Genomic DNA, 24,637 nt, shown 5'->3' with positions numbered 1-24,637 from the left:
GGATCGTTGCTGCATTGGCATCCATCTTCGCGAGTTTGTTGATATTCGGCAGCTCCAAGTTCGCGAAAGTCGTGGGCTGCATGGTGACAAAGACCTTGATCACGTCGTCACACTCCATGTGCCCTTCGCCTGCATGTCAGCCGGGACTGTCATCTTTACTCGCTTCTTACTCCTTCCCGAAAGATTGAGAGCGGGATTGCGTGCCGGAACGGTTTCGTAGGATCCTCGGCATAGATTTTCGACTTCCCAGCTGCTCTCCAGATCGTAAACATGAACATACAGAGGACGCTGGCCTTTATTCTGTATTTCCAGCACAATCACGTCCCTGTGCTTTAGTTCAATCACTCGCTCTTTGTCGAAAGCTTTTCCGGAGCGATTGAGAATGCTAATGTCAAATGAACGTAGGAAATCGTCCGTTGGGCCCGGATTGGCAATGGCTTTGACGTGTTTGAACCATGCCAGGTGCTCAAGGACATCAAGGATATCTGGAATAGCATCTTCGTGGTCTCTCGATACAACGGGTAGGTTTGCCAATTTTTGATCTGATCCGTCTCGAATTTCATAGACATTGTTTTCGGCGTTCAGAACGACCTGGAACGAGAAGGGACAATCCAGAGAATCTAGACGAGATATTGCGAGAGACTCCCGTTCTTTTGCAGCATCGAGCCATTTGTCTGTGTCCGGAATGTTTGCTGCGAGTGCTATTGGATATTGTCGAAGTGCAGTACGGGTCAGTGCTTTCGCCACCCAGCCTGTCTGGACAACATTTTGCCCCTGATTTTGATCCACCAGTTCCAAGTCTGCAGTCAACCCGCTGACTTTAGTGACGCGAGCAGTCACGGGTTTCTCGCTCCCAGCAGACTCGCTCCCCGTCGAATAGAACCGGGAAATGGCAAACAGGTCGCCGATGCAAACACCATGAGCTTGACCACCTTGTAAACGAAGAAGACCAGAGGCCTTCTCCAAGACGATGGGGATAGGGATATTGCGTTGCAATGGCAAGATTGAATCAAAGAAGCGTAAGTTCATGTTGCCATACAAAACAGGGTTTTGTTGTGGATGCATTTTCCGGAATATGATTTGCAGGTTGCTGTAGATGCCCAGCTGTGATTGGACTGCGGTGTCAATGTTGGAAAGTGTATGCAGTAATAGGTAAGATAGTGCTCCGTGTATCCTCCCATCTGGAAACTTAATCTCTTTAGCAACTTCGTGCGGACCGCATGCGGCGAGAATGGTATAATGATTCGGATTGAGGAACCAATTGGGAAGCATAGAGCCGTCCCGAGAGGCATCTCCGGCCGTTTCCAAATCTAGGCTCTCCGGAGGAGGATCAGGTGGATAGTCCATATCCACCTGCGCGTCGTAGTCGAGAGCTCTAACGTCGTCTGGACCCTCGTCACGGGATACGCCCCCAGAGAAGCAGCAGTCCATAACGACAGTGACCGTCAGTCCCTTCTTCACCATGTCATTTACCAAGGGGACCAGTTCCACGCCTCGAAAGTAGCGAATCCTATCCCCTTTTTTTCCTGCAAGGAGATTCCACGCGACATCTCCGAAATGCTTGTTCGCCGCAGAAGGCTTGATTCTTGTGCCGTGGCCAGAATAATGGATATATACGAAGTCGCCAGGCTTTGCCAGTGATGTCACCCTCTTCATGCTAGATTTGACGTTGTCGTAGGTAGGCCACGATTTCGAGTCTTCGGCGGGACCGGGGGATTGTGGGTTTTCATCTTGACTCGCGGTGAAACGTTGAATATGAATTGTGACTGGCCATTTGGCGAGATATGTTGCCATCTCTTGGACATCACGGACGCAACCTTTGAGGGGCTGCTCCGGGTAGCAGTCAACTCCGACCAAGATCGCGTAGCGCGTGGTGGAAGCGACCGATTCATCCATAATACCTCAGTCGAGCCAGCCCTCCTAAAAGAAGGAAAGCAGCGGTGGAACAATGCGTAATAAGTATCAATCTGCGCCTATCTTGCTCTTTTCATGTCAGTTTCGCTCCCTCTCCAGACGAAGGAGACGAAGGGTGGGAGAAGGACGTCTGTGCTAGCCAAGGCGGAGATGGCGCAGTCCATTAAGCCTGATACAGAAGGCTGTGGCGTCGCTCTCCAACTGTGTGGAAAATGTTCAGCCTCACCGAGCACTCCATAAGTAGTACGCTGAGGGCCGAAGCTATGTAGCCTCCTAGTCGCATGGGTATATCTGCCAAGCTACCTAGCTACAGTTGCGAGCGAAAATCTAAACAGAAAATGGTACTTTCGCTGGGAGGAAGGAGCAGATCGGAGGCGAAGAGGATTAGATGAGAGTGGAAGGTGAAGCTAGAAAGCGAGTAAGGGAGGAGAACGGAGTAGACAACTGAGCGAGGCGACTAAATAGCCCTTCCCCGGAAGAGCAAAGTGGTAGGGGATTAGTTATTAGAGAGGTGGTGAAGGACGAATACTCGGGGGTTTTATATACATATGCGGGTCGCCGGCTCAAATCCCAGGTAAGCAAGTGAGCCAAACGACTGCAATGCCCACTGACCGCAGTGTCTATTGGCCTTGTGACTTCCTGCACTGCCACCGCCCACGTAGTGGACTCACTTTGGGACGCGGAACAGGTTCGACTCCTCGATCTCCGTCCAGAGCCTGATTCCGTCCGAGTCGTTCGTGTACTGGTACCACAGGAACATGCCCAGCCGCTCGCGCATGCTGGGCCAGGTGCCGATGTCGAGGCGCCGAGTCAGCTCGTCCAGGATGGTGCGGTACCAGAGCCGGTCCGACGACCCTATCGCCGCGATCGCCCCCATCGCCGTCGCCCACAGGATCAGGTCGGAGGCGTCGGTCCACCACGGTTGGATGGCCGGGTCGAGTAGCTGTGCCTTGACATCACGGGCGAGCCGGTGAAAGGGTGCGGCGATCGCCGGGAGCGGGAACACCACCAGCAGGCTGTAGATGACAGTGCCCAGCCGCGCGAGTCGGAGTAAGGGGTGTTCGTCTTGGACTTCGGTAGGGAGCGGCGTCAGGAGCAGGAGACTATGCTGCACGAAATTTCTCTCGTCCGAAAGGCAGCCCAGTTTCTGGGCCTCCGGGCGGTCCTTGACGTGGTCGTCCACGGCGAACGTGTACTGAATGATCCACTTCAGCACAATCAGCAGCTTCTCAACCATCTCGGGGCCCAGGATTTCCGGCAGCACTCGAAACCCACGGCCGAGACCGACTAGCGGATGGGTTTTCCTCGACGCCGCATTCAACGGCCCGATGACGTCGTCGTGCATCTTCTCGTACGACAGCATGGGTTTGGTCAGAGTCTGGCTGGCAAGAATGATGTCTCCGCTTCAGAATGGCAAAGTTAGTGTCAGGCTCATGTTGGTGGGGGTGGTGGAGGATAGCAGCCACTTACAAAGAAATCGCTTGGGCTAGCCCGGGCAGCTTGATTTTGGAGAGGCCTCCCCGAAGAGTCAACATCTTGGCCAGACCCTGTAGATGCACGTTGACAGTCTGCAGGCGACCGCCGTACAGATGAAGGAGTTGCAAGGTGGTCAATGGACCTTGGGATGGTGCCGCAGCAGGCGGATGGGACCGAGGCTCTCCGTGATAGGACAGGGCGTAGACTGCAAGGATATTTTCATCCTCACAGCTCATCGATGTATCGGCGAACTTTTGATGCACGCCTCTGATGGTTTCGGTGTAACATTGCATTTGTTCCGGGGACTCGGCGGGCGACAAACGGAAAATGCGATTGCGCGTGAGCTGGCAGAACAACGACGCATGGAAGAGACTTCGATCACGAAAGGTCATCTGAAGCCATTTCTCAGAGTGTGGGCTTAGGGTCTGCCCTTTCTCGGGCGGGAACATGAGAGACAGGAAGCTGTTCACTGAAGCCACTGTAAGCCTTCTCTTTTCGCTCCATTCAAATGGGGCCACACTCACCTTGATCGAGGACAGGGCTAACAAATTCCTTGGGCAAGTCGCATGGATATGTTTCGAACGGGTCATAGTGCCCAGAGACCACCAAGCTGGACAGACTGGCGCTGGAGATTGTCACCAGCTCACCTCCTGCTGACGGAGGCGACTCTGTAATGAACTCGATTGACTCGTCTTCGGTCTTGGGTGTCCGATCTTCGCTTTCCGTTGAGGAAGACCCGATCGTCTGGGGAGTCGCAGGGGCGAGGACTCTCTTGGAAGGCTTGACATGGCTGCGAGCTGACGAACGACGTCTTGCTACCGGCCGATTTGCCGCGGCGGCGCCATCTGTGGATTTCTTGACCCGGCGCCAGTGGTAGTTGGAAGCATTGGAGCGGACGAGGGTTTTGTTCCGCGAGCGTTCGGCGTCGGTGGAGGGGTTTGCGGTGACGAACTGAAAGGTTTTGGCGGCGGCGGTAGAGGTGGGAGAAGCAGAAGCACGAGCAGGGCTCGACGCTGCGATTCCAGCGCTTGGATCCGGCCGAGGGGTCACGGCTCGCGCCTTGTGCATGTCCTGCCGTTCCTAGACATAATCTTGGACAAATTCTGGCTCGTTCAAGAAATGAGCTGGACGTCGTCGTGACAGCTCTTTCACGGGGTCCGCAGTTGGGAGTCAAGAAGGCGACCGCATAGTGCTTGCTAGCGGTGTGGGGTTTGCGAGAGGAAATCTGGTCCAAGGTCCATGCAGGTCACAAGGCCGCGGTAGTGGAAGGCGAAGTCGAGTTCGACCGTCCGGACGGGGGACAGAGCGAGGGATGGCAACTGTGGATGGGCAATTGGCTGGCTAAAATCAACATGTCAAGGGCGCAGTCTGAGGCATTGAGGGCATGTGGAGGGGGGCGAAGGCGAAGGCGAGGGCCAAGACGAGGGGAAAAACTGTGGTGGATTTTATCCGGGGCTCCACAATTCCTCCCCCCGCAACCCGCCGCCTGCAGATCCAACTCCACGCTTGCCTTTCTCAGCATCTTACGACCACGACTTAAAGCTCTGCAGTAGAGTTTCTCCGAGACCGCTTCTTTCATTCTCCCATAGTAGGTATCTCAGCGAGAGGACGTGTTTGAATTCAAATAGTGGGTATAACATCTGGTGACATGAGTGACATCACCAACATCATTCGACCAAGACGCAAGGCTGAGGCCCTTCTCGACTCTCAACACTTCTCACGGAGCATACCCCAGCTACAAGACATGAAGCTCAACTACTCGTAGACGTCCTTTAGGGCACATGTGGGCCTGGTAGCCACTCCTCGTCCATCGCATTCGCCACCAATCTCAGCCGATACCTATCTACATGACTCTATATCGCTACTTGTATATCGTCTATGAGAAGGGATAGTACTAGCACTACTAATAGTGACTAGCTTCAGTCTGAGTTTGGAAATAAAGTGTAATCAGATATTAGATCGTATCGAATACTCAGAAAGCTAGAGTTTTATATTGGTAGATGGACGCAACGACATCAATATTGCGCGCCATTGCCTTCCAGCGGCCCCCTTTCCAGCCATAATCTATTCAGCTACCTAACTTGAGCCATGTGCTCTCTGCCATTCCGGTGATCCCACATCGCCGTGTCCTTGTCCAGCCTGGTCGCAGGTAAGGCAGATCCGCTCACTTTCGTTATGGTAAAAGGGACACTTATCCTTGCGTTTACAAGATTCGCCAAAACGGCACTCTTTGTCCTTCCGCAGCGGCTTGCAGCCCCCGGTCTCTGCGAAGAATGTCTTATCTTCCTGCGAATGTGAGAATTCGCAATTGACATTTTCAAAGCAGTATTTGCCGTATCTGCACGGCTTGTCCGAATGTCTGACTTTCTTGTAACCGAATTCGTCCTTGAACTTGTCCAGGCAGTGCAATTTGATATTTCCTTCTGGGCCACTTTCATTGTACTTTGATGTGTAGACACTTGAGAATGAACTGCTCCATGACCATATGTGCACCCGGAATCCCTTCTCACTGATCTTCTCGACTGCGGGCAAAAGGTCTCCATCGCCAGTGACGATGATAAACTCGCTTCGAACCTTTGCGAATTTGTCCTAGCTCGCTTGGTCGATCATATCAACTCCCATCTTCATATCGACCTGCTTCTCTTTTCCAGTCACTGGACTTCGGTCGAACTTGAAGACCTTAACATCCTGCTGTTCCATCGCCAGCCAGATATCGTGAGGTGGAGGAACGGAGCCATATACAAACGTATCGACATCCAGCCCAACGGTAGGATCAAGCCCCGATTCTCGACAAAGCACATTCCTGAGGAGACTAACAACATATCTCCACGCCGGATCTGACACAGGATCTTGGTTTGAACCTGGCTGGTAGGTCTTCGCGCCTTGGATGTAGATGTTGGAGTTGTCGATGTAAATATGAACCTTCAGCTTAGTTGAGCTCCCGAGGTTGCTGCTTCTTGAAGTTGGAGTATGTGCAACAGACATTTTGGGTGGTTGAAACGTGAGCTGCGTTTGTGCTATTGAGAACGATCCGTAGAGCTTGGATGAAAGAGGTGAGTAGGTCGCAGGTAATAAATGGCAGACTTAGTCCCGGGCTTTCATTATCATATCTCAAAATAAAATTGCTCCGCTCGAGCGTGTTATACTACGATTGGAGGGTCGGGGTCATGTGCAGCTCAGAAGCGGTTGGGCTCTCATCTTGACGAAGCGAACCGGAGATTCTCAGCCTGATGGTCACAAGTTGCAGCGCAAGGGTCTGTTTTTGCGGAGACTTGTATGTTAAAGACAGGACTGCGTAGCGACGAATCTCCGCGTATAAAGGGGCTTGAGCTGTTAGAGTGAAGAGCCCCGTCAACTGAATCACCGCGGAGAGCCAATTGTTGTTCACTGGCCTGCCTGTACCTGTGCTGTATCGATGAGCTGGCATTTGGGAGGTGTAACTTTACCGTTGTCACCAGTCAGCCTCAGGCGGACATTTGAGGCGGGTTGTGTCACCGTCGTGAAAGCATTCAATTGGGTCGACGCAGAAGCAATAAAGTACTATGCCGTTTGCCAGGAGCACTGCTCACTCTTAGGAATCGTCAGTAGCCAGTAAACTCTTACCAACATGAAACCTGTCGTATTCATTGTTGTCACATGCCAGGTGGTGATGTGGTGCGTGATATCAGCTTAGGGGACGATGAGAGAAATGCCCGGGGTTGAGAGAGAGAAAAAGGGGGTATACTTGATACTTTCTTGTATTCTGAACGAGACCAAGAGTGTATCAGAGGGACTTTTGTCTGAGCTAGAAGCAGCGGAAGTATCAATATGGGAGGTTAGTCTGCGACAGGGATGTGAAAAGTGACATTGCAAAGGGTACGACGTCCGTAAAGTCTAGCGCAACCAGTTGTAATTTGTAAATGGAATGACACCAAGGAAATGTAGGGATCGCTAGTAGGGCGATAGGACGTGTACTTCCATCGTATCCGTATGAAAGCCTTTCGTAGACCGGTCAGGTTTGTTCTCGCTGGAAGTGTACTAGCAGTAACACGAAGTTGGTCCATCAGGTCGACTTGCCGGCTCCTTTCATGAATCGGTACACTGTGCCCATATCCATGTCGAACTACAATATCGGACCTCGGTTTTCCGAGGTGTTGTATAGTATCCTTGGGTCGAGCCGCCCACAACCCTTCAGCCTCGCGGCGCACAAATGCTGCTGACGAACGTGTACCTATTGTTTACTGCAAGGTCCGGCATTGGAGTCGGACTAGAATTGGGTACAGCCTCGACTCTTTCATGGGAAGCAGCGTTGCCCCCTCACAAATCACCTTGGCTCTGTTCTCGTCATCGATCTCCCAGTCGGGTCGCAGTCTGCAAGCAAAGCCAGTCGAGCGATATCCAAGCCGTAATGATAATGTGTGTATTATACTTCTGCGATCAGGAGCGTTGGGTTAGAAGCAGGCGCGAGAGCTTGGAGATCTCTATGCGGCCTATGGCATGACAATCCGTCGCTGTGCGACAGGAGCCTGCCCTGGAGACTAGGACCAACAACTGGACCATGAGTTTTGCATTCCTGGTGCCCGGGCAACAATGCGGATTTTGATCGGGTTGGAGCTCACTACTACTGAGTGGGGTCTGATCTACGCTGATTCAGCAAAGCAGAAATGGGCGAGAACGATTCGACTTCCATATCTGGGAGAGGGCGAAGGGAAAGGGCCAGATCAATTGCACTGGACAGCCCATCGATGAACTCAACGGTGTTCAGGAAGAAGCCGCTGCGTGATTATCTGCTGGTCTTCTTGGAGGCTGGGGGACCGGTGTGGTAGCTCGCATAAGATCATGCCATACACTTTGACGCGTGGGTAGAAAGGTGGAGTGACGTATTTGCGCGCGCGAACACCAAACTATGGACTTGGTACCTAGACACAGGCGGTGGTTATATTATATGTACACACCAGTCTAACGAAACCCATCTCTCTGTCAGAGTTCAAAGAATGCCTCGCCGTTCTAAAAGGACAAAGACAGCCTCCGATACTGCAGCAGCTGACAAAACGCCTTCGTCCGCTGTCAAAGCTTCTCCTCCCGCTGTAGGAAAAGATGACGTTGATTCCAAGATGGAAAGGAATGCCGAAAACCCTCAACCTGGGGAGAAGGCAGTGCAAGAACAGGAACAGACCGTAATCCCACCAAGCAATAACGAAGCCCACATCGACACAACCAGCAACGCCAGTGAGGCACCCACTTTTGACGACATTGATCCCGTCGACCCCGCGGTTTTGGACGAAGAAGAAGTCCCGGACTACGACGGCGACAACGGCGTCCCTGTCTCCAAATCCAAAGGACCCACGGGTGGCGGGCGACAGGGTGGCTTCAACGCTCTCAAGTCCTTCCACGGCCAGATGTACACGGGCATGGCCATCGGTGGCTCACACAAGTGGAACTACGACCAGGGAGTCTGGAAGGAGACGAAACTCGAACCGGACCTCTGGAAGATCGACTTTGAGACCACCAAGCGCCGGGCACGCAATGCCCCCAAGGGGAGTGGTGCGCCCGTGGGTACAGAGTATCACTGGCTTATAGTAGCTCATCAGGTCAGTACACACTACCTCTCTACCACCCTTTCCGATGGGAAGTTTTTACAAGATTCAATACGGGTGTGGACACACGCGGCTGACCTTTGCGACGTCATGGTTCGACGGGGAATACAGCACGTCAAGAAGATCGACGCAAACACGTACACCACCCATCTCGCGGGGTCAAAGTACAAGCTGGCGCACAAGAACGTCAACTCGAATTCGTGGTCCGTGCCGACGGTCAAAGCCCAGCGCGAGCGCGAGATCGAGCTGCTCGAGGACGCGAAGCGGAGAGTGCAGGGTCTCCCGCCAGTGCTCGCGGGCGAGAAGGTGAAGGTGGAAAAAGGGGCGGAGAGGGGCCAGCAGAAACTCGACTCTTTGTTTTCGAGGTCTGCGAAGGCCGATGGTGGGGGTGGTGCAGGGGGGAAGAGGAAGCGTAGCGACGAGGATACATAAGAAAGGAACAGGGACAGGAATGATGGGACGACAAGGGAATGGAATGCAGGATACGGCAAAGGCGCGGGGGAAACCTGTGAATTAAGAAGGAAATTTTCATAGATATGTACATATAATAAGGAACCAAGAACTGGGGTGATCCAATTTGTTTGTCTTAAAGGCTGGAGAGGCAGGAAGGGGAGGAGGTACTTAAAGTCCACTGATGAAGTCGTCCAATTCTGGCTCTCAAGTGATGGCTGCTATACAATATGCAGAGGACCAATGCAAGCCCGGTATTGCGGGAGAAAATATGCACATGGTTCCATCACGGAAACTGCTACTGGAACAGCTGGTTGCTTGATGGATTGAAGTAGACGATATTGGCATAATACACTCATGTAGCGCAGAGGTCCCTAGCCTTCTTGTACACTGCCTTTGCCCTTTGTCTCGCCTTTGAAACCATGTTCGCTTGCACATTGCGCGAATTCGCAACCCGTTGGTGCCCATACGTTGGTTGCTCGCGTATTCCAACCGATATCCCCCGATCCTATGACGCCGCTACCACGCGCACCGTGCTTGAAATGCCAAAAGAGATGAAACCCTATACCCTCTCCAGCGAAGGTTCTCGCCTGTGTCCTGTGCCTTTAATCATGTTCCTTTTATCGTTGTGGCTCATATCCGTACCCGCCATTGGCATACCCTGTATGCGGCGCGTATGCGTTATAGCCGAAGCTGCTGGTAGAATTGTTGAAATCGTCCACCCTGACCCGCCCGGAGTGGCCGTTGCTGTAGTCCGACTCGGCGGCATGGTCTCGCAAGCCCAATCGCGACTCATGAGCGGCTTGGCTGTTGTAATCTCCAATACCATAGGGAAGCCCGTCCTGGGAACTCTCGTGTCCGCCGAGCAGTCCCGAATCCGAGTGTCTGTTCAGGTCGTCCAGTTTGACATCCGCACCACCCCGGGCGGCGCCGGCGGCCATCTGATTGTATCTCCCGAGCTTCGTCTGCGCGCGCCGGGTCCTCACGTCCAACACAATCAGCGCGATCTGGGCAAGCAGGCCAAACACCTCGAACGAGTACAGCGCCTTGTAGATGCGGCAGATCATCATTCCGTCGTCGGAAGCCCAGTTAGCTCGAGAGCAGCTGTGGCCCAATGTGCCGTACATGTTCCACGTCAAGAGGCAGTAGCCGACCACCCAGATGATGAAGATTGTGACGTTGAGGATCAGATTGAAGAGCGGTGAGAGGAAGAAGCAGGTGTACAGGAACGAGGTGAGGAAGAGGGAGAGGAGAGAGAGGAGGGTCGAGGCGAGGACCTGAGGTTCGGTCAGTACGAGGTCAACCCAAGAGGGTCGATTGTCCGGCTCGAGCAACTTACAATAATAAAGGTCCAGGGTAACTTAAACCCATCGTGCCGCAGTTGCATGCAGAAGTATATCAGGATCCCACTGACAATCGAGGCGCTGATGAAGGCGATCGTGCGGATAATGTGGAAGGCCAGCGGTGGGTAGACCTGCGGGCGTGACTTCATCTTGGAGGGCATATTGGACAAGGGGTCGCCGCCCGGAGGCAGATCGAGGATGCACAGAGGATATAAACGTTGGGATGTCGTGGCCTGCCGGGACTCTCTGTGTCGGATGGGAGGCGGTCCGTTTCAAAATGCGGGAGCGGGTGCGTTGGGACAGGGGAAGCGTGCCAATCCTCAGTTGGTCATGAAACACCAGTTGTGTCAACAGAACAAACAAAATATAGAGGACAAGGGTCACACAGCTGCGTGAAGGATATTCACCAGAGCAAGGGAACAAGAGTTACCGACTCCAGTATATCAGACAAGAGCACGGGGTATACCCAAGAGAAGGCGACGCCATCGTTTGTTAGCCTTTCTTGTCGGTTTCACCAGCTTGGGATCGCGATCGTCAAGTGAGGCTGAGAGCCAGCCTCGAGCTGAAAATAGATTCGCACTAAGCCATTTTGGATAGATGTCCAATCATGCACCTCTAGTGGAGACTTTGTAACACCAATCAGGAGCTCGTAGTGGGGGCGCAGAAATGGGCGAGGGGGCTTTGAGGCCCCTGCCACGAATGCTTTTTACACGAGCGAAAGAGTCCAAATGATTGTATTGGGGTTTTGGTGGAATTTTCAAAACACAGCGGACAGCAAACAACATGAAAGTCAGAGTAGCACGTCTGTCTAGCCCTCTAGGATCTCTTTGGCGGACTCCGACTGATTCACCCAGTTTCTTTGCTTCATTCCTATCGGAGCGGACTCTCCTTGATGATCCCGTTGCCGGGAACGAAACTTCCCACTCCCGCAGCATTCAACTTGAACGCGCCTCCGACTGAACCGCCATTGCCACTGCCACTGCCGCTACCGCTGACGCTTCCAATTCCCTTAGGTGGTGAGGTCGGCAACGGTGTACCGGTCGCCGACGAGGGCAAAGCCATCAAATCCGGGGTGTTTCTCCCGCTCTGTACAGCGCTGTTTGCTGCTCCGGTACCAATACCATCCAGGGGCATTAATGTTCCACCGATACTGCGGGGAGGAGGTTTCCAGCCATATTTCGTGCCCTTGCGGTAGATGTCCTCGATCATCTGCTCTGCGATGCCCGCATCTTCATATTCCTGAAACTTGCGCCACAAGCGTAGCGCCATCCGCGCGTCTTCAATGCTATCATGCCCATCGATTTGCATTGCCTCGTCCAGCGTGGTTTCTTCCTGAATGTATTCCTTAAATACTGCCCATGCGAGATATCGCAGCGAGAATCGCCGGTTCTTGCCGGGTGCGAGGTACAGGAACTGCGTGTCGACGGTTTGAGACTTGGGGACGTGAATGTTAGCCTTGCGAAAATCAGATGCCAACCCGTGGCCAACAAAAATGCACCCAAGGTTAAGCAGAATCCATAGCTTTTTGTAGGCAACTTTCAGCGGCACGAGGTTGTGATGTGAAATTTGGGTATCGAGATCGCCTGGGCGAATGCCTGAATACTGGGTTTTGTAGTCGACAATCGGCTCGTAGATGGTGATGTAGTCATCGATAAAAGGGACGCCTTCATCCTCGCCCTGACCGCGTAGCACGCTGACCCGTGCAAGGCCAGACTTCGCTGGCCGAATGGTTTCTTGTGTCCCGTCAGCCTTGACGTTAATCTCGGCTTTCTCCAGTTCAACAAACTCGGTGTCTAGCGCAATGGGGGTGCCTTTCTCTGGGTGCTCTTCGGGTGCGAGGATCTTGCAACCGTCTTTCGGATAAATACCATTGATGCTATAGTGCTGGTATAATAAGGTAGTGTCCATACTCCGTTTCCAGTTGTTATCGAGTTTGCCGTGTGCATTCTTGACTTGATAGGCAATAACGCTGGGCATTTTCCACCCCTTGTTGAAATGGACGGCTTCTCTTGGATCGACTGGAGACACCAGGAAGTCGTTGAAGAGATGCCAATTGGGGAATACTTTGTGATTGTGGGAGATTTCGGGTCCACTGCTGGACACCTCCACGTTCACCATGCTGACGAGGTGGGGTTGATGCCGTTCACTGGTGTCAATTTCGGCGACGAAACCGACGAGCTCGTAGATCACTAGGCCTGGAGATTTGTTTCGCTGGTGCAAGGCGAGATCGGAACCTTCGAAGACGTACACGTTCCTATCCTGTACGATAACGCCAATTTCGGAAGGGAGCCAACCTGGGGTCTCCCAGATCGCGCGCATTGCAGGGTTAGTTCCCAGTGCTGCATTGATCATCAACACAAAAGGTAGCTGCCGGACTGTTTTTCGAATGGCCAGCTGTTGATATCTCCGACAACGACTACACCAACCCCGGTTCTTGGCTTCTCGTTCGATAGTGGTCTTTAGGATGGACGAAAACTTGATGTATCTCATCGAGTGCTTTGGTTCGAGCTGCGGATAGACGAGGTCATGCACATAGGTGCTAGCTGGTTTGGTCGTCTCATTGTTGCAATACATGCAACGGATGGCTTCAAAGGCTTTGCTGGCAATGATCTCATCAATCCCATCACTGCTAGTTGCCATTGTGACATAGTCATGTGCAATCTGCTTCAAGAAGAATCGATTCACTGCTTGGATCGTGGTCGAAAGCGGTGTCCCGTTAGCCAACGACAAATGTTCAAAAAGGCTCAGGTTCGCAGCTTCCCTAGATGCTCCGAAGGCCCTCAAAAGATTTGTCGCCTGGCAATTCTGACCATTCGCCTTTTCCAGCATGTCGAAGAGAAATCCAAATTCACACATTAAACACTGGGCCGCGACGCACGATGTGGCGGCATGCTGGATGGCCACGTTGCGAATGAGAGGAATGAATTTGTAAAGCTGTAACAGTGAGTTGATGAAGGAGTTTGCAATGTGCGTTTCCAGCCCAGAATAAGGAGTCTTGTTGTAGTAACGGAAATCAAAATCGTCAACTCCGAACCTGCTGTACTTAATCTCGACATTGCTATATTTGAGCATTCGTTCCTCATCGGTTTGCGCCCGGCCATTGAGAGATATTCCAGCCAATCCTTCGGCGGCATCTGAAAGTTTCCTGCCGTTTCCGTTGGCTGGTGCTTCTTTCGCTTTTTCGCTCAGAAACTTGGGTGCAGTAATTGAGGCAGGCACGTGGCCTATCCTGGTATCTTCCACCTGGTTGCGGAGAAGTTTTCGAGGGTTTAGATTTGGCGCGTAGTGCCCCATCTCGGCAGTTTGCATATGGAACAGCAGTGATGGCTCAATTGGCACTGGTGGTGCTCCTACCTCGAATACCATATGACTTGGCCACGCCGACAATAGGGGCTCTGAATAGTATGGCATGCCTATGGTGTTGAGCGGGGAGTCGTTCCAATCGACGTGGGGAATCTGCTGGGGAGGGGGATCTGCAAATTCTGTTTCCTTGCTAATGTTATTGAAGCGGACTTTGGAGGGAGAACCCCATAGGTATATCCATCCGTTTGAATCGGTGATTACCACAGCATCCCCCGAGGAGGCGATTTCCATTCCTAGCATGAACTGAACGTTTGCCTGTTTGAGCATAACATTGACAGGATTCATCAGATCCACCACCTGCATTTGGCCGGTTTGTGACGCGACGAAGCTGGTGGTCTGGAGTTTCGGGTGCAGGCGCGCGTATGCGGCACCTGCATGGAAAGGTATTGGAGGCAGAGATGTGAGAGACTTCAAATCGTAGACATTGGCCAGTGGGTCGACGATAGGCACGCCTAGTTGCCTGACCGAGAAGCCACAGGTGACTAGGAAATCATTGCGCGCGTCCATGTCATTGACAGCACTGGAGTGGGCTTTCCAGGATTTGAGGAGTTGATAGTCGGTCAAACTGAGAATATGCACGTTGCCGTCATCCGTCGCAGCACATATGTGGCGGCTTTTCCTCAGGATGGTGTACTTGGCCTGTGCAGGATGTTCCGAGACAATTTGGCCTTTGTCTATGTCAATGACGAAGAAGGTGCTTTGGCATCCTGCCACGATGATGAGATTGTTGGTGGCAGCAAAAGCCATGCACCGGAGAAACGTCATCAGGGGATGTGAGATGTGCCATTGCGTCAAGCCTCTGCGGGTGACAAAATGGACGCTGGAAGAAGAGATGGAGATGATACCCTTTTCGTGAACCAACAGTTGCCTGACCGGGCCTTCTCCCAGATGAGCCTTGACCGAGACGTACCGTTGCAATTCGGGGCCATAGAAGGAGGTGACTCGTCCCTGGGCTCAAAGGTGAGAGGTGTAGATATCAGTTCCAAGGCCGCCTTACCTGATCGTTGCCTACCCATAGAAGTTCCTGCAAATCATCAAAGGCCACTGCACTGGCGGGAGTAGGGATCGCATGCAGTCCCGATGAAGGCACTGCGATGCGAGTGATCTCATCCCAATCTGCCTCCATGGGCAAACCCGGTGCCGACGTTCTTGAGTTACCGCAGATCCGGAGGACGAAGCATGATGAGTGCAAGCGGATTCAGTAATAAAGGTCGTCGCGGGCGGTTCGATTGAGAGGATGCGGGACTATGTCATATCATCTTGGCCGTTTGTCGGAGGTCGCTTGTTTGTCGAGATGCAGACTCAGGGTAGCGATGGGTTGATGGATGAGGTGGAGGGCAGGAGCAGGAGAAGCAGCCGGGCAGCCCATCCCTCGCCAATGAGTGAAGGAGTGGCTGAGACTTGAGGATGTGGCTTGAAGCTGTGGCGCCACCAACGCCGCCTTCTGCTTCTCCGGGCCTGACTTGACTGTTGCTCTGTCCTGCGTCCCCCACATCTCATCGCAGTCTCTACTTCACCACGAATTCAGCTGCTCAATTTGATTGTTTGGTTGTCACTACGTTTGGCTGGCACCGTGGACTGTCTACTCAACTTACTGCCATCTTCGTCTCCCACTACGCCGCCATAGAGCTATCCTGTCCCGCGGGGCCACGCCATCAACTCGTGCCTGTGTCTCGCTTGACACCTATTTAGTCCCTGCGGCCCATGACTGCTCACTTGCCTCACCCTGCTCATTGAATGTCAGGAGTCCTGCAAAACCTCCCCTTACGTCAAGACGACCACAACGATGAGCAGCTACGAGAGTAAGAACGATGTCTTGTTCCCTCGGTGACTGGGTTGACGCTTTCTAGCCGAACATGCCTCTGATCCTCCAAATGGCGATCAAAGCCAACCGCGACGACCCGATCTCTCCACTTTCCTGAGTCTTCTGTCCGAAGTCACGCCTGACCGACCAGAAGAACGAGCTCGTGAGGGTGCTGTCCCTGTTCCTGCCGATGTCTCGGCCGTCTTTCGCTCGCTTGCAGAGGCATTCGAAGTAATGCGTAGGATCAATGACAATGCCGACTCCAACCTGCTCGAGAGCATGATCCAAAACCTGATGGACACTGCCGAGCGACCTCCCCGGGAAGTCAAGGGCGTGGACGAGGAATATATCGCTGCATTGGAGCGGGTCAACATCAAGAAGGTCAACAAAGACGCCGACTGCCCTATCTGCGGTAATGCTTTCGTCGAAGACCCTCACCCGCTGCTAGTGCGTCTGCCTTGCCATCAAAGTCATATTTTCGATCTAGAATGCATCAGACCGTGGCTTTTGGTGAACGGAACATGTCCTTTGGATCGGATTGACCTGGCGCAGAGGGAGAGAGATCGTAAAAAGAAACAGCTGGAAGAGATCAAGAAGAATGCTGCACCGGAGGATGAGGAAGAGGAATGGGACGGGCTCTATGGCTGAAGCGTGTCGACAATCCTCGCCCTGCTGAAAGAATCAATGGTGAACAGTCTCCTCTATTTGCATCTGTCCGTGCTGCCCGTGGGTTTATTCCAGTCCCTTGACGGTCAGCCAGGTGTGTACCCGCACTTGAAGAGCAACGACGACAACACCTAAGAGTCTCCAGCTCTGTCCCCGTCCATTACGAATGCTGACTGGCACGACAACACCTCATCTTGAGTCAAAAGCAGCTCGAAGCTGACAAACAAATATACTCCCAATCATACGGTGTCTGCGACCCCACCAGAGTGGTGTGGTCTTTCCTGCATCCCACTAAGAGGGCAGTCGGCGCGACAGTCCATCCTCATATCCGCAGTTCTGAATCCGGCGGAATCACATCTTTTGCGGCCGTATCAAGAGGTTGAGTCCAGGAGGATCAGCCATATATTGAGGCTGACAGTAGCCAACGCAAGACAGCACATAGGTCAATATCAACATAGAGGTGCTGACAAATGGAGAATGTGGTCTCTGATCCCCGCCAACTTGCTCACAAGTCCACGACTACGCAGGTTGCGGAGAAGAATAAGGCTTCCGCCAATCACGATCCCAGTGCCTTGGATATGTACCTCGGTTTTTGCCCGAATCAGGCACAATATTTCCTTTTTGGCCCACCCCCTCCATGCTGGAGTATGTGAACGTCATGCTATAGCCGTCAATGGTGTGACCCATCAAAAATACTTAAGATTGATGCAGACAACCTCGCGTTGGCGTCTCATCCTCTAGTCAGACGCGCCACTGTTCCTCGCCGGAGACACTCATTTGTCCGTCGGATGATTCTAAGCCTAAGATACGAAGAGGAGTATTAACCACCAGATAGCCGAGGAGGGTATATCACATTGCCCGACTACTTACTCCATTAGGGAGATTGACTACAGACACGAATCGGTCGACAAACAGTCCTGAAGACGCACAGTGGTGTCTCATTAATCCGCTCGACAGAAACAACATGGCTGCGACTCCCACTTCCACCCGCACCTGGATCCTGGCCAACCGTCCCAAGGGGATTCCAACCTTCTCCAGCGCCGATGCGAATCCAACTTTCAAATTGGTAGAGCGCCCGCTGCCTCCGCTGCAACCAAACCAAGTCCTAGTCAAAATCCTGTTCTTCTCAAACGACCCGGCCCAACGTCCCGCCATCGATGCGTCCGTCAAGGCCGAGCGGCACTACACTCCGCCCGTAGAGATTGGGCAGCCCATGATGGCGCGGGGGCTGGCAGAAGTGGTTGCCTCGACTGCCGACAACCTACCCAAAGGCACCATCGTCGCGGTGGCTCCGGGGTGGACTGAATACGCCGTCGTCGATGCTGCCGAGTGCAGTCCCCGACAGCAACTTCCCGGTGGCTTGAGCATCACGCATTACCTGGGCGCGTTCGGCGGACCCGGCTTGACAGCATACTACGGGCTGGTCGTCATTGGTGAGGCGAAGAAAGGGATGTAAGTGTCCTTGAATAACTCCACTCGTGTTTGTGGGGAATGAGCAAAAGCCTTTTCTGCACCGGTCTCTGGAGATTCTGACGTTGAACTAGGAGAGTGGTGGTTTCGGGAGCCGCGGGAGCAACGGGGAGTATGGTAGTGCAGATTGCAAAGAATGTAAGATCAAGCCGATGTCATCCTCTCGGCGCTTTTCTGTTTCTGAGCTGAATACCCGGTCTAGATTGTCGGTTGCTCAGAGGTGATTGGCATTGCCGGCTCGGACGAGAAATGCCGCTGGGTTGAGAGCCTTGGGGCGGACAAATGCATCAACTACAAGAGCCCGACCTTTGAAGAGGATCTGATCAAGGCCACGGACGGGTTTGTGGACATCTATTTCGACAATGTCGGCGTGAGTAGTCCCCCAGACCCCCTCGCAATTGGGAGATCGACCCTGTTGGTCGAACAACGATATACTAATGGCACGCTGATTCAGGGCCACATCCTCGACTTGATGCTTGCAAGGCTGAAGCGGCACGGCGTGGCTGTCGCATGCGGCTCCATTTCAGGCTACAATTCGACCGAGCCAACTGTGCTGCAAAGTATCAACTCCCCTCTCTTTTCTCTTTTTTTTTCTTCCCAGATCCCTCTCCCCCCCTAATCCGATTGACTGACACCCCGTCCCCCTCCCAGACTATTTCCAAGTGATAACAATGCGGCTCTCGATCCGCGGCTTCATCGTGACGGACTACCTTCCCAAGGCCCAAGAGACCATCCAGCTCTTCGTGCAGGCGGTCAAAGAAGGCAAGTTGAAGATCTCCAACGAGGAGAGCGAGCAGGTCGTCGACACCAAGTTCGAGGACGTGCCCAGGACCTGGCTGAAGCTGTTTGATGGCGGCAACACGGGCAAGCTGGTCACCAAGCTGGTCTGAAACAGGGGCAGAAGAAGGGAAAAAATGATGGAAGAAGAAGAGAAGGATATGCCCTATCTATTACTCTGTACCCATTTGACTCGAGGCGGGCTTGCGGCAAAACGAGGGAGGGCCTTATGTAGGTGGCTTCGTTTCTGAGTCCAACACGTCCATGGCACTAATTTGGGCTATTTGCCGCATTATCGCCTCTGGTTGTCTTCCGTGATAAAGTCTCTGTATGATGGAGAACCCAAAAGAACTATGGAGGCTCTTCGTGAAGATCTCCCCCAACCATGGGTAACCCGTCGTATGTCATGATTGACCCTGCTCACTCCGTAGGAACCGGTCGTCCGTCTTCCCCGGTGCCAGATGGAGCCTAATCAAACATCTGCAGCTCATTCGGTTAAGCGCCGCGTGGCGTTTTGGTGGAGGGTTGCAACGCCGGCTTGGACACTCCGTGTTTTTGACTTTGGTGGTAATTGCTTCTGCTTCTTCTTTCTTTGTTGCATCGACGGCCCTTTTCGTCCCCTGTATGTATCTGGCCTCCGTACGAAGCGTTGTGGCGTCGCGGATGTGAAACGAGTTCCACTCTAGCATGACACGGGAGGCGCCTCGTTCGGGTGCATATAGCCTTGGGGCCACGAAAAATGCGACCTTGACCCGGCCACAACCCAAACGGCACGCAAGAAGGGCAGCAAGGGTAGGTACAAGGTAGGTATCGTGTACTCCTTAGGTACATACCTCGTGCATGCGGCTAAGATGAAAACGACGCCTTTTGTCTGAGAACCCCCCCCCCCTTTCTGCTGCGCGCTCAGGTTGGCGCCTATTTCTGTTTCATGCTGGCTTGTCCCACGGCGAAAGCGCGGCTGGTCGCACGGCGCCGACCATTGGGGGCCACCAAATGAATGCCTGGGGCGCATATCTGTCTTGCAGCGGGAGCAGAAGAGGGTGGGTGCCACCACCGCCCATAAATCTCCCCCGTTCACGAAATCCCCAAGCCCACTGCTATTGCAAAGGGAGAAGGACTCGCGAAAATCCCCAAGATTCCACCACCTCCGCGAGAGAGCCCGCCATGTCTCTCGCATCGGCGAGCTGTTACTGGCCCAATGGACAGCTGGTGACCGAGTACAACTACCAGCCTTGCAATGCAGGCAGCGACCCCGCGCACGCGGCGTGTTGTGACCTGCGCACGAGCGTCTGCACGGAAAATGGATACTGCTTCGGGAACGCGAACTACATATATCGCGGAGGTTGCACCGACTCGACGTGGTCGTCGAGCAGCTGTGCTCAAGCGTGCAGCTTTGAAGGTGAGGAGGTGCCTGGGTCGCAAGGCCGACCTCTCCGAGCAAAGGGTTGAACACATGGGGCTAAAATAGCTTTTTGGAAAAACCCCTCCAGTCGAGGCAGATCTCTCAAACTTTGCAAACATCCTGGATTGCGACGGTGGCTCCGGCAAGGCGACCCAGAACCAGAGCTGGTGTTGCGGGGCCGAGGACGGCTCGAGCTGCTGCCAGAACAGCTTCCAGGTCGCCTTTGGCAGACCGTATTTCCCCACGAGCACCACGTCGAACGTCGCGAGCACTTCCACCACCGTCTCGTCCTCCGGCGCGAAAAAGACCTCATCGACCACCCCGACCACCACCACCTCCGCAGCAGCATCCACGACGCCGAGCTCAGGCAACGGTTCCGACACACGGTCGATCGGCATCGGCGTGGGGGTGGGTGTCAGTGTGGGCGCACTCGTGCTCGCCATCATGGCGTTCCTGATTTTCAAAGAGCGAAAGAGGAGGGTCACGGCGGAGCAGAGGTTCCAGGCCATGGCGGCAGCTGGTGGTCACGACCCATTTTCGGTCGCAAAACCGGAGCTGGAGCAACCCATGTATGACGGCGCGCGAATGCCATACACGAGGATGCATGAGGCAAATTCGCAGTCTTTGTACGAGGTGCAAGGGTGATGAGAGTCTTGTCATTTTGATTAGCGGTTTGGTTGTTAAGCATAGCAAGAGGGAGCTATGCTCTGTACCGAGTATAGGACTGGCTGGGTCGAACGACGGCCATCTGCTGCAAATCCTTGAGTCTCTGGATATATACACCGTGTATACTAAGTGTAATTTCTCCCTCGGCAGGGTATGCGCACGTGAATGCAGTGCCTTCGCCTGCTGAATGTGGCTTGATTTGTGTTCATTGTCCGGTCTTTTCATGCCCTCGACATTCCGTCGTCACTGATATTGCCTGCTGGTGGCAGGACGAAGCATCAGAGCCGGCGGAGCTTTAAGAAAGAAGGCAGCTAGCTATGTTGTTGCTTCCTGAGCTTGTGAAGCTTTTCGAAACGGGGATTCTGCAATTCCACAAGGTTGCGTATCCGTGGTCATTATTACTCCGATTTGGGAGTGTACATATCCTACCGCAATGGGGAAACATGGCACCATACCGCTGCAGCATTTTGTGCGTTCCCACCAAGCTCCGCCGCATCATGTTAGGTGGGCCAGCAAGAGCCCCTAAACCGAGCTGTCAATTACGGGGTCGCACCGAAAGCCCAGAGGTCTGGAACCGAATCCAATGAACCCGCCCAGACGCAAATAATAATCAAAAGGACACATCTAGGCGACATCTGGGGAAGATGCGGGGGGAGGCGACCATCAAGACTCTTGGGTTCCACGAGTGTGCATGTCAGACTGGCAGAGGTATCGGAGGACAAAATCGCCGTTATTGTTGCCGGGGTGCTGTCGAAGCGATTGATTGTGGCTGGTCGAACACTCCGGTTCGTTTAGGTGTCGAGGGGCCAAATATTGCAGGGCACAACTCTGGGATCCCGTCCTTCAACACCCAGGCTTTCGCCGATCGAGATGCCTAAGGCGACCTGGTTTCTGAGATAGCTGCGCCGCTGGAGGTGCTGTAAGGGTAGCTCATGTTGAAGTTGAACGCCTTGTCGGCCTTGCGGCTCGATGACGCAGTGTTGACTTTCCCACGAGCCTTGGACAGCAAGGGCTGCATTGAGGACACCGACGCCGTGGATTTGATGGAGGCAGCGTCGCTGGAAGAGGAGGCTGAGAGACGCGAGAAAAGCGATGGGCGCTTAGTAGCAGGCATGTTTGTCCCTCGGTAATGAATGAGGAGATTGGCGGCAGATTTAGAGGGCTACGTCGCTTTCTTCTCGAAGGCCAGGAAAGGAGGGCGAATGTACAGTAGGTATGCACGAGGACGAGGTGGTGGTGATTGAGGAGTTGATTTTATGCTGAGAGAGCCAGAGACGTTGGAAGGGCGTCTCCGAGGGTGTTGATGTATCTCTGGACCGAGTAGAATCGGGCGTCGACAGGTCAGAGCTGAGTTCATGTAAGAGGGATCTAGCGCTTACCGGCAGACGCTCTTGTTTGCTTTTAGCTAAATATGTCTGTTGCTGGAGCTGAGCTGGAGCTGTGGCGGGCGGGCGCAGGCTGGTCATGGTGAGGCAGCTTGTCAGGCCGCAAAAGTCGACGCCACAGAAAAGGTGCAAATATAGGAGACAACCACATTCCGTCTGTGAGGCCAGCTACGGCCACTACTGAGTAGTTACCAGTGGCATCGACAGACAGTCACGGATTTAGCATGATGCATGCTTGGTGTCTTCTCTCCGTCACAAGTTTTGTCTATCCTCATACGCATCATAATCTCCCATCTATTAAGCACCAGCTACATTGACCGGTTGTCCACCCGCCGCCTCCCCGATTCTAGGATCACTCACCTTGGCGATTTCTCTGACGAATTCCTGCCGTCTCCTCTCCTCTAATGCCCCTGGCTTCCAGTACTCATACTCGATCCATTCGCCTTCTTTCATCTGTGCCTCAACCGCTTCATGGAAGCGGGCACCGAGTTCCGGTTGCAGGGGTACCACGCCCGTTTCCTCGCAATAGATCTCCCAAAGATCCAGCAACTCCTTCAGGATCTCGGGGTGCTTGGTAGCCAGATCTTCGGTTTCGCCGGGATCTTTGGAGAGATCGTACAGTTGCCACGCGGAGGTGCCTTTGGGAAAGGGGATAAAGTCTGCTTTCCACGGCCCCTTGCGGATGGCAGCCCGTCCACAGAGTTCCCAACCAAACGCCTCGTTGGGATCGTGGACTAGATTTTGCTTTCCGCTGAGCCACGGTGTCAGATCTTTGCCACGCATTGGGACAATCTGTCGGCCATTCCACTCCGGGGAGGGATGTTGGATGCCTGCAAGCGAAAGCAGTGTGGGCGCGATGTCCATGACCGTTGCGAACGTTTCGCTGATTTCGCCTTCTCGCCCTTTGTGCATCGGCGGATACCGAATAACACAAGGCACCCGCACACCTCCCTCGGTCGTGTACGCCTTGTACAGTCTACTCGGGGCCGTGGCTGCTTGAGCCCAACGTGGGCCGTACCAGACAAAACTGTCCTTATTGCCAATATTCTCGAGCGAGTTGTTGTAGTACTTGCCAATGTGTTCCATCAACTCACCGGCCACCATAGGATATGCTTCGTACGCAGCTCCCTCTGCACCGTTGTCCGAGAAGAACATAATGTAAGTATTATCCAACTCGCCGATTGACTCCAGATAGTCGGTGACTCGGCCGATATTGTGGTCTAGGCACTCGACCATACCAGCGTACGCTTCCATCGAACATGAAGACGCCTTCTTGTGAAAGTCGTCCATTTCATCCCACCCAGGTACTTCGTCCGCAACAACTGGATGGGGTTTGACGTCTTTGGGTATCATCCCAAGTTCAATCAGCTTCTTTAGCCGTGCCTGACGGAGGGCTTCTGGGCCTTCCTTGTAGATTCCTCGATAGTGATCAATGTATTCTTTGGGAGCCTGAAGAGGCCAGTGCGGGGCAGAGAATGGGTAGTATGCGAAGAAGGGCTTCTTTGAGAGTTCCGCGTCCTCTTTCCATTCTTTCAGATAGCGCAACATCCGGCTTCCATATCCGTCACTTGAATACCAACCCTCGGGCAGATCTTTGACATAGTGGTCGTCCTCCATATGTAACGCAATGACGCTCTTCTCCAGGAATTTAGGGAAGTCCGCCTCCGGTCTCCAGTCGTAATGATTCGAGCACGCCGGCAAGAGGGCTAGACTCCGGTCAAAGCCCCGCGCCTGGGGACTTCGCTCTTTGGTGAGTCCTAGATGCCATTTTCCACTCATGACAGTGTGATATCCTCCTTCTTTCAGGACCTCGGGCAGTGCAGCTACTCGAGCGTTCAAGTACCCTTCATAGCCTGGCATGCCTCTTTGAGGGGCAGTCGAGTATTTGCTGCCCTTGGGGAAGTTTTGACCCGAGAAATCCGTCCATTCAATCAGGTTGCCCAAGCCTGCAATGTGATGGTCGGTACCCGTGAGGATCATTGCTCTTGTCGGGGAGCATGCGGCCGCGGCATGAAAGCCTGTGAGACGGATGCCATCTTTTGCCAACTTGTCGATGTTGGGAGTGCGAATCTCGGACCCGAAGCACCCGGCATCTGAAAATCCCATGTCATCGGCGACGATGATGAGGAAGTTGGGGCGTTTGGTAGCCATGATGGAGAGCCTGTATACGGTCAACGGTACAAGTGAATGAAATCAACGCCGAAGCCTGAACAGGGCAACAGCGAGGACGACAGCGAGGTACCTGGGTCGAACCGATCAGTGAGCAAGAGGGGAATCGACTGGGAGACGATATCGGAGCAATCTTACGGCGAGCCCCGCCAGGTACCAGGCCTAGTTAGGCGTCT

At 53.5% G+C, this 24,637-nt stretch overlaps 9 protein-coding genes across 9 annotated transcripts; 4 read left to right on the top strand and 5 right to left on the bottom strand.

Annotated features, from left to right (window-relative positions):
• Nucleotides 1-2,368: 2,368 nt before the first annotated feature.
• PV07_05719 (uncharacterized protein) lies at nt 2,369-4,757 on the bottom strand. Its single transcript, XM_016392631.1, has 3 exons — nt 3,915-4,757; nt 3,385-3,859; nt 2,369-3,317 (listed from the first exon to the last, which is right to left on the bottom strand). The coding sequence occupies exons 1-3, from the start codon at nt 4,456-4,458 to the stop codon at nt 2,582-2,584; spliced, it is 1,755 nt and encodes a 584-aa protein (XP_016250150.1). The 5' UTR covers nt 4,459-4,757; the 3' UTR covers nt 2,369-2,581.
• Nucleotides 4,758-5,466: 709 nt separating this feature from the next.
• PV07_05718 (uncharacterized protein) lies at nt 5,467-6,375 on the bottom strand (the record flags this gene model as incomplete). Its single annotated transcript, XM_016392630.1, has 2 exons — nt 5,467-5,964; nt 6,025-6,375. The coding sequence occupies 2 exons, from the start codon at nt 6,373-6,375 to the stop codon at nt 5,467-5,469; spliced, it is 849 nt and encodes a 282-aa protein (XP_016250149.1).
• Nucleotides 6,376-8,239: 1,864 nt separating this feature from the next.
• Nucleotides 8,240-9,630, top strand: PV07_05717 (uncharacterized protein). Its single transcript, XM_016392629.1, has 2 exons — nt 8,240-8,960; nt 9,078-9,630. The coding sequence occupies exons 1-2, from the start codon at nt 8,364-8,366 to the stop codon at nt 9,396-9,398; spliced, it is 918 nt and encodes a 305-aa protein (XP_016250148.1). The 5' UTR covers nt 8,240-8,363; the 3' UTR covers nt 9,399-9,630.
• Nucleotides 9,480-11,257, bottom strand: PV07_05716 (uncharacterized protein). The gene is made up of 2 exons (XM_016392628.1): nt 10,756-11,257; nt 9,480-10,693 (listed from the first exon to the last, which is right to left on the bottom strand). Exons 1-2 carry the CDS (start codon nt 10,918-10,920, stop codon nt 10,037-10,039), a joined length of 822 nt encoding a protein of 273 aa, XP_016250147.1. The 5' UTR covers nt 10,921-11,257; the 3' UTR covers nt 9,480-10,036.
• A 219-nt stretch (nt 11,258-11,476) lies between these two features.
• PV07_05715 (uncharacterized protein) lies at nt 11,477-15,450 on the bottom strand. The gene is made up of 2 exons (XM_016392627.1): nt 15,120-15,450; nt 11,477-15,070 (listed from the first exon to the last, which is right to left on the bottom strand). Exons 1-2 carry the CDS (start codon nt 15,246-15,248, stop codon nt 11,630-11,632), a joined length of 3,570 nt encoding a protein of 1,189 aa, XP_016250146.1. The 5' UTR covers nt 15,249-15,450; the 3' UTR covers nt 11,477-11,629.
• A 458-nt stretch (nt 15,451-15,908) lies between these two features.
• On the top strand, nt 15,909-16,574 carry PV07_05714 (uncharacterized protein; the record flags this gene model as incomplete). The annotated part of the gene is made up of 2 exons (XM_016392626.1): nt 15,909-15,924; nt 15,973-16,574. 2 exons carry the CDS (start codon nt 15,909-15,911, stop codon nt 16,572-16,574), a joined length of 618 nt encoding a protein of 205 aa, XP_016250145.1.
• A 982-nt stretch (nt 16,575-17,556) lies between these two features.
• On the top strand, nt 17,557-18,952 carry PV07_05713 (uncharacterized protein; the record flags this gene model as incomplete). The annotated part of the gene is made up of 5 exons (XM_016392625.1): nt 17,557-18,044; nt 18,137-18,200; nt 18,265-18,432; nt 18,517-18,622; nt 18,714-18,952. The coding sequence occupies 5 exons, from the start codon at nt 17,557-17,559 to the stop codon at nt 18,950-18,952; spliced, it is 1,065 nt and encodes a 354-aa protein (XP_016250144.1).
• A 990-nt stretch (nt 18,953-19,942) lies between these two features.
• PV07_05712 (uncharacterized protein) lies at nt 19,943-20,962 on the top strand. Its single transcript, XM_016392624.1, has 2 exons — nt 19,943-20,238; nt 20,330-20,962. The coding sequence occupies exons 1-2, from the start codon at nt 20,004-20,006 to the stop codon at nt 20,884-20,886; spliced, it is 792 nt and encodes a 263-aa protein (XP_016250143.1). The 5' UTR covers nt 19,943-20,003; the 3' UTR covers nt 20,887-20,962.
• A 1,467-nt stretch (nt 20,963-22,429) lies between these two features.
• Nucleotides 22,430-24,528, bottom strand: PV07_05711 (uncharacterized protein). Its single transcript, XM_016392623.1, has one exon. The coding sequence runs from the start codon at nt 24,441-24,443 to the stop codon at nt 22,590-22,592; it is 1,854 nt and encodes a 617-aa protein (XP_016250142.1). The 5' UTR covers nt 24,444-24,528; the 3' UTR covers nt 22,430-22,589.
• Between the last annotated feature and the right edge of the window lie 109 nt (nt 24,529-24,637).

This window comes from Cladophialophora immunda (genome assembly GCF_000835495.1).
Source record: "Cladophialophora immunda strain CBS 83496 unplaced genomic scaffold supercont1.3, whole genome shotgun sequence".
Taxonomy (NCBI): Eukaryota; Fungi; Ascomycota; class Eurotiomycetes; order Chaetothyriales; family Herpotrichiellaceae; genus Cladophialophora; species Cladophialophora immunda.
This window is presented reverse-complemented; position numbering and strand designations above follow the sequence as displayed.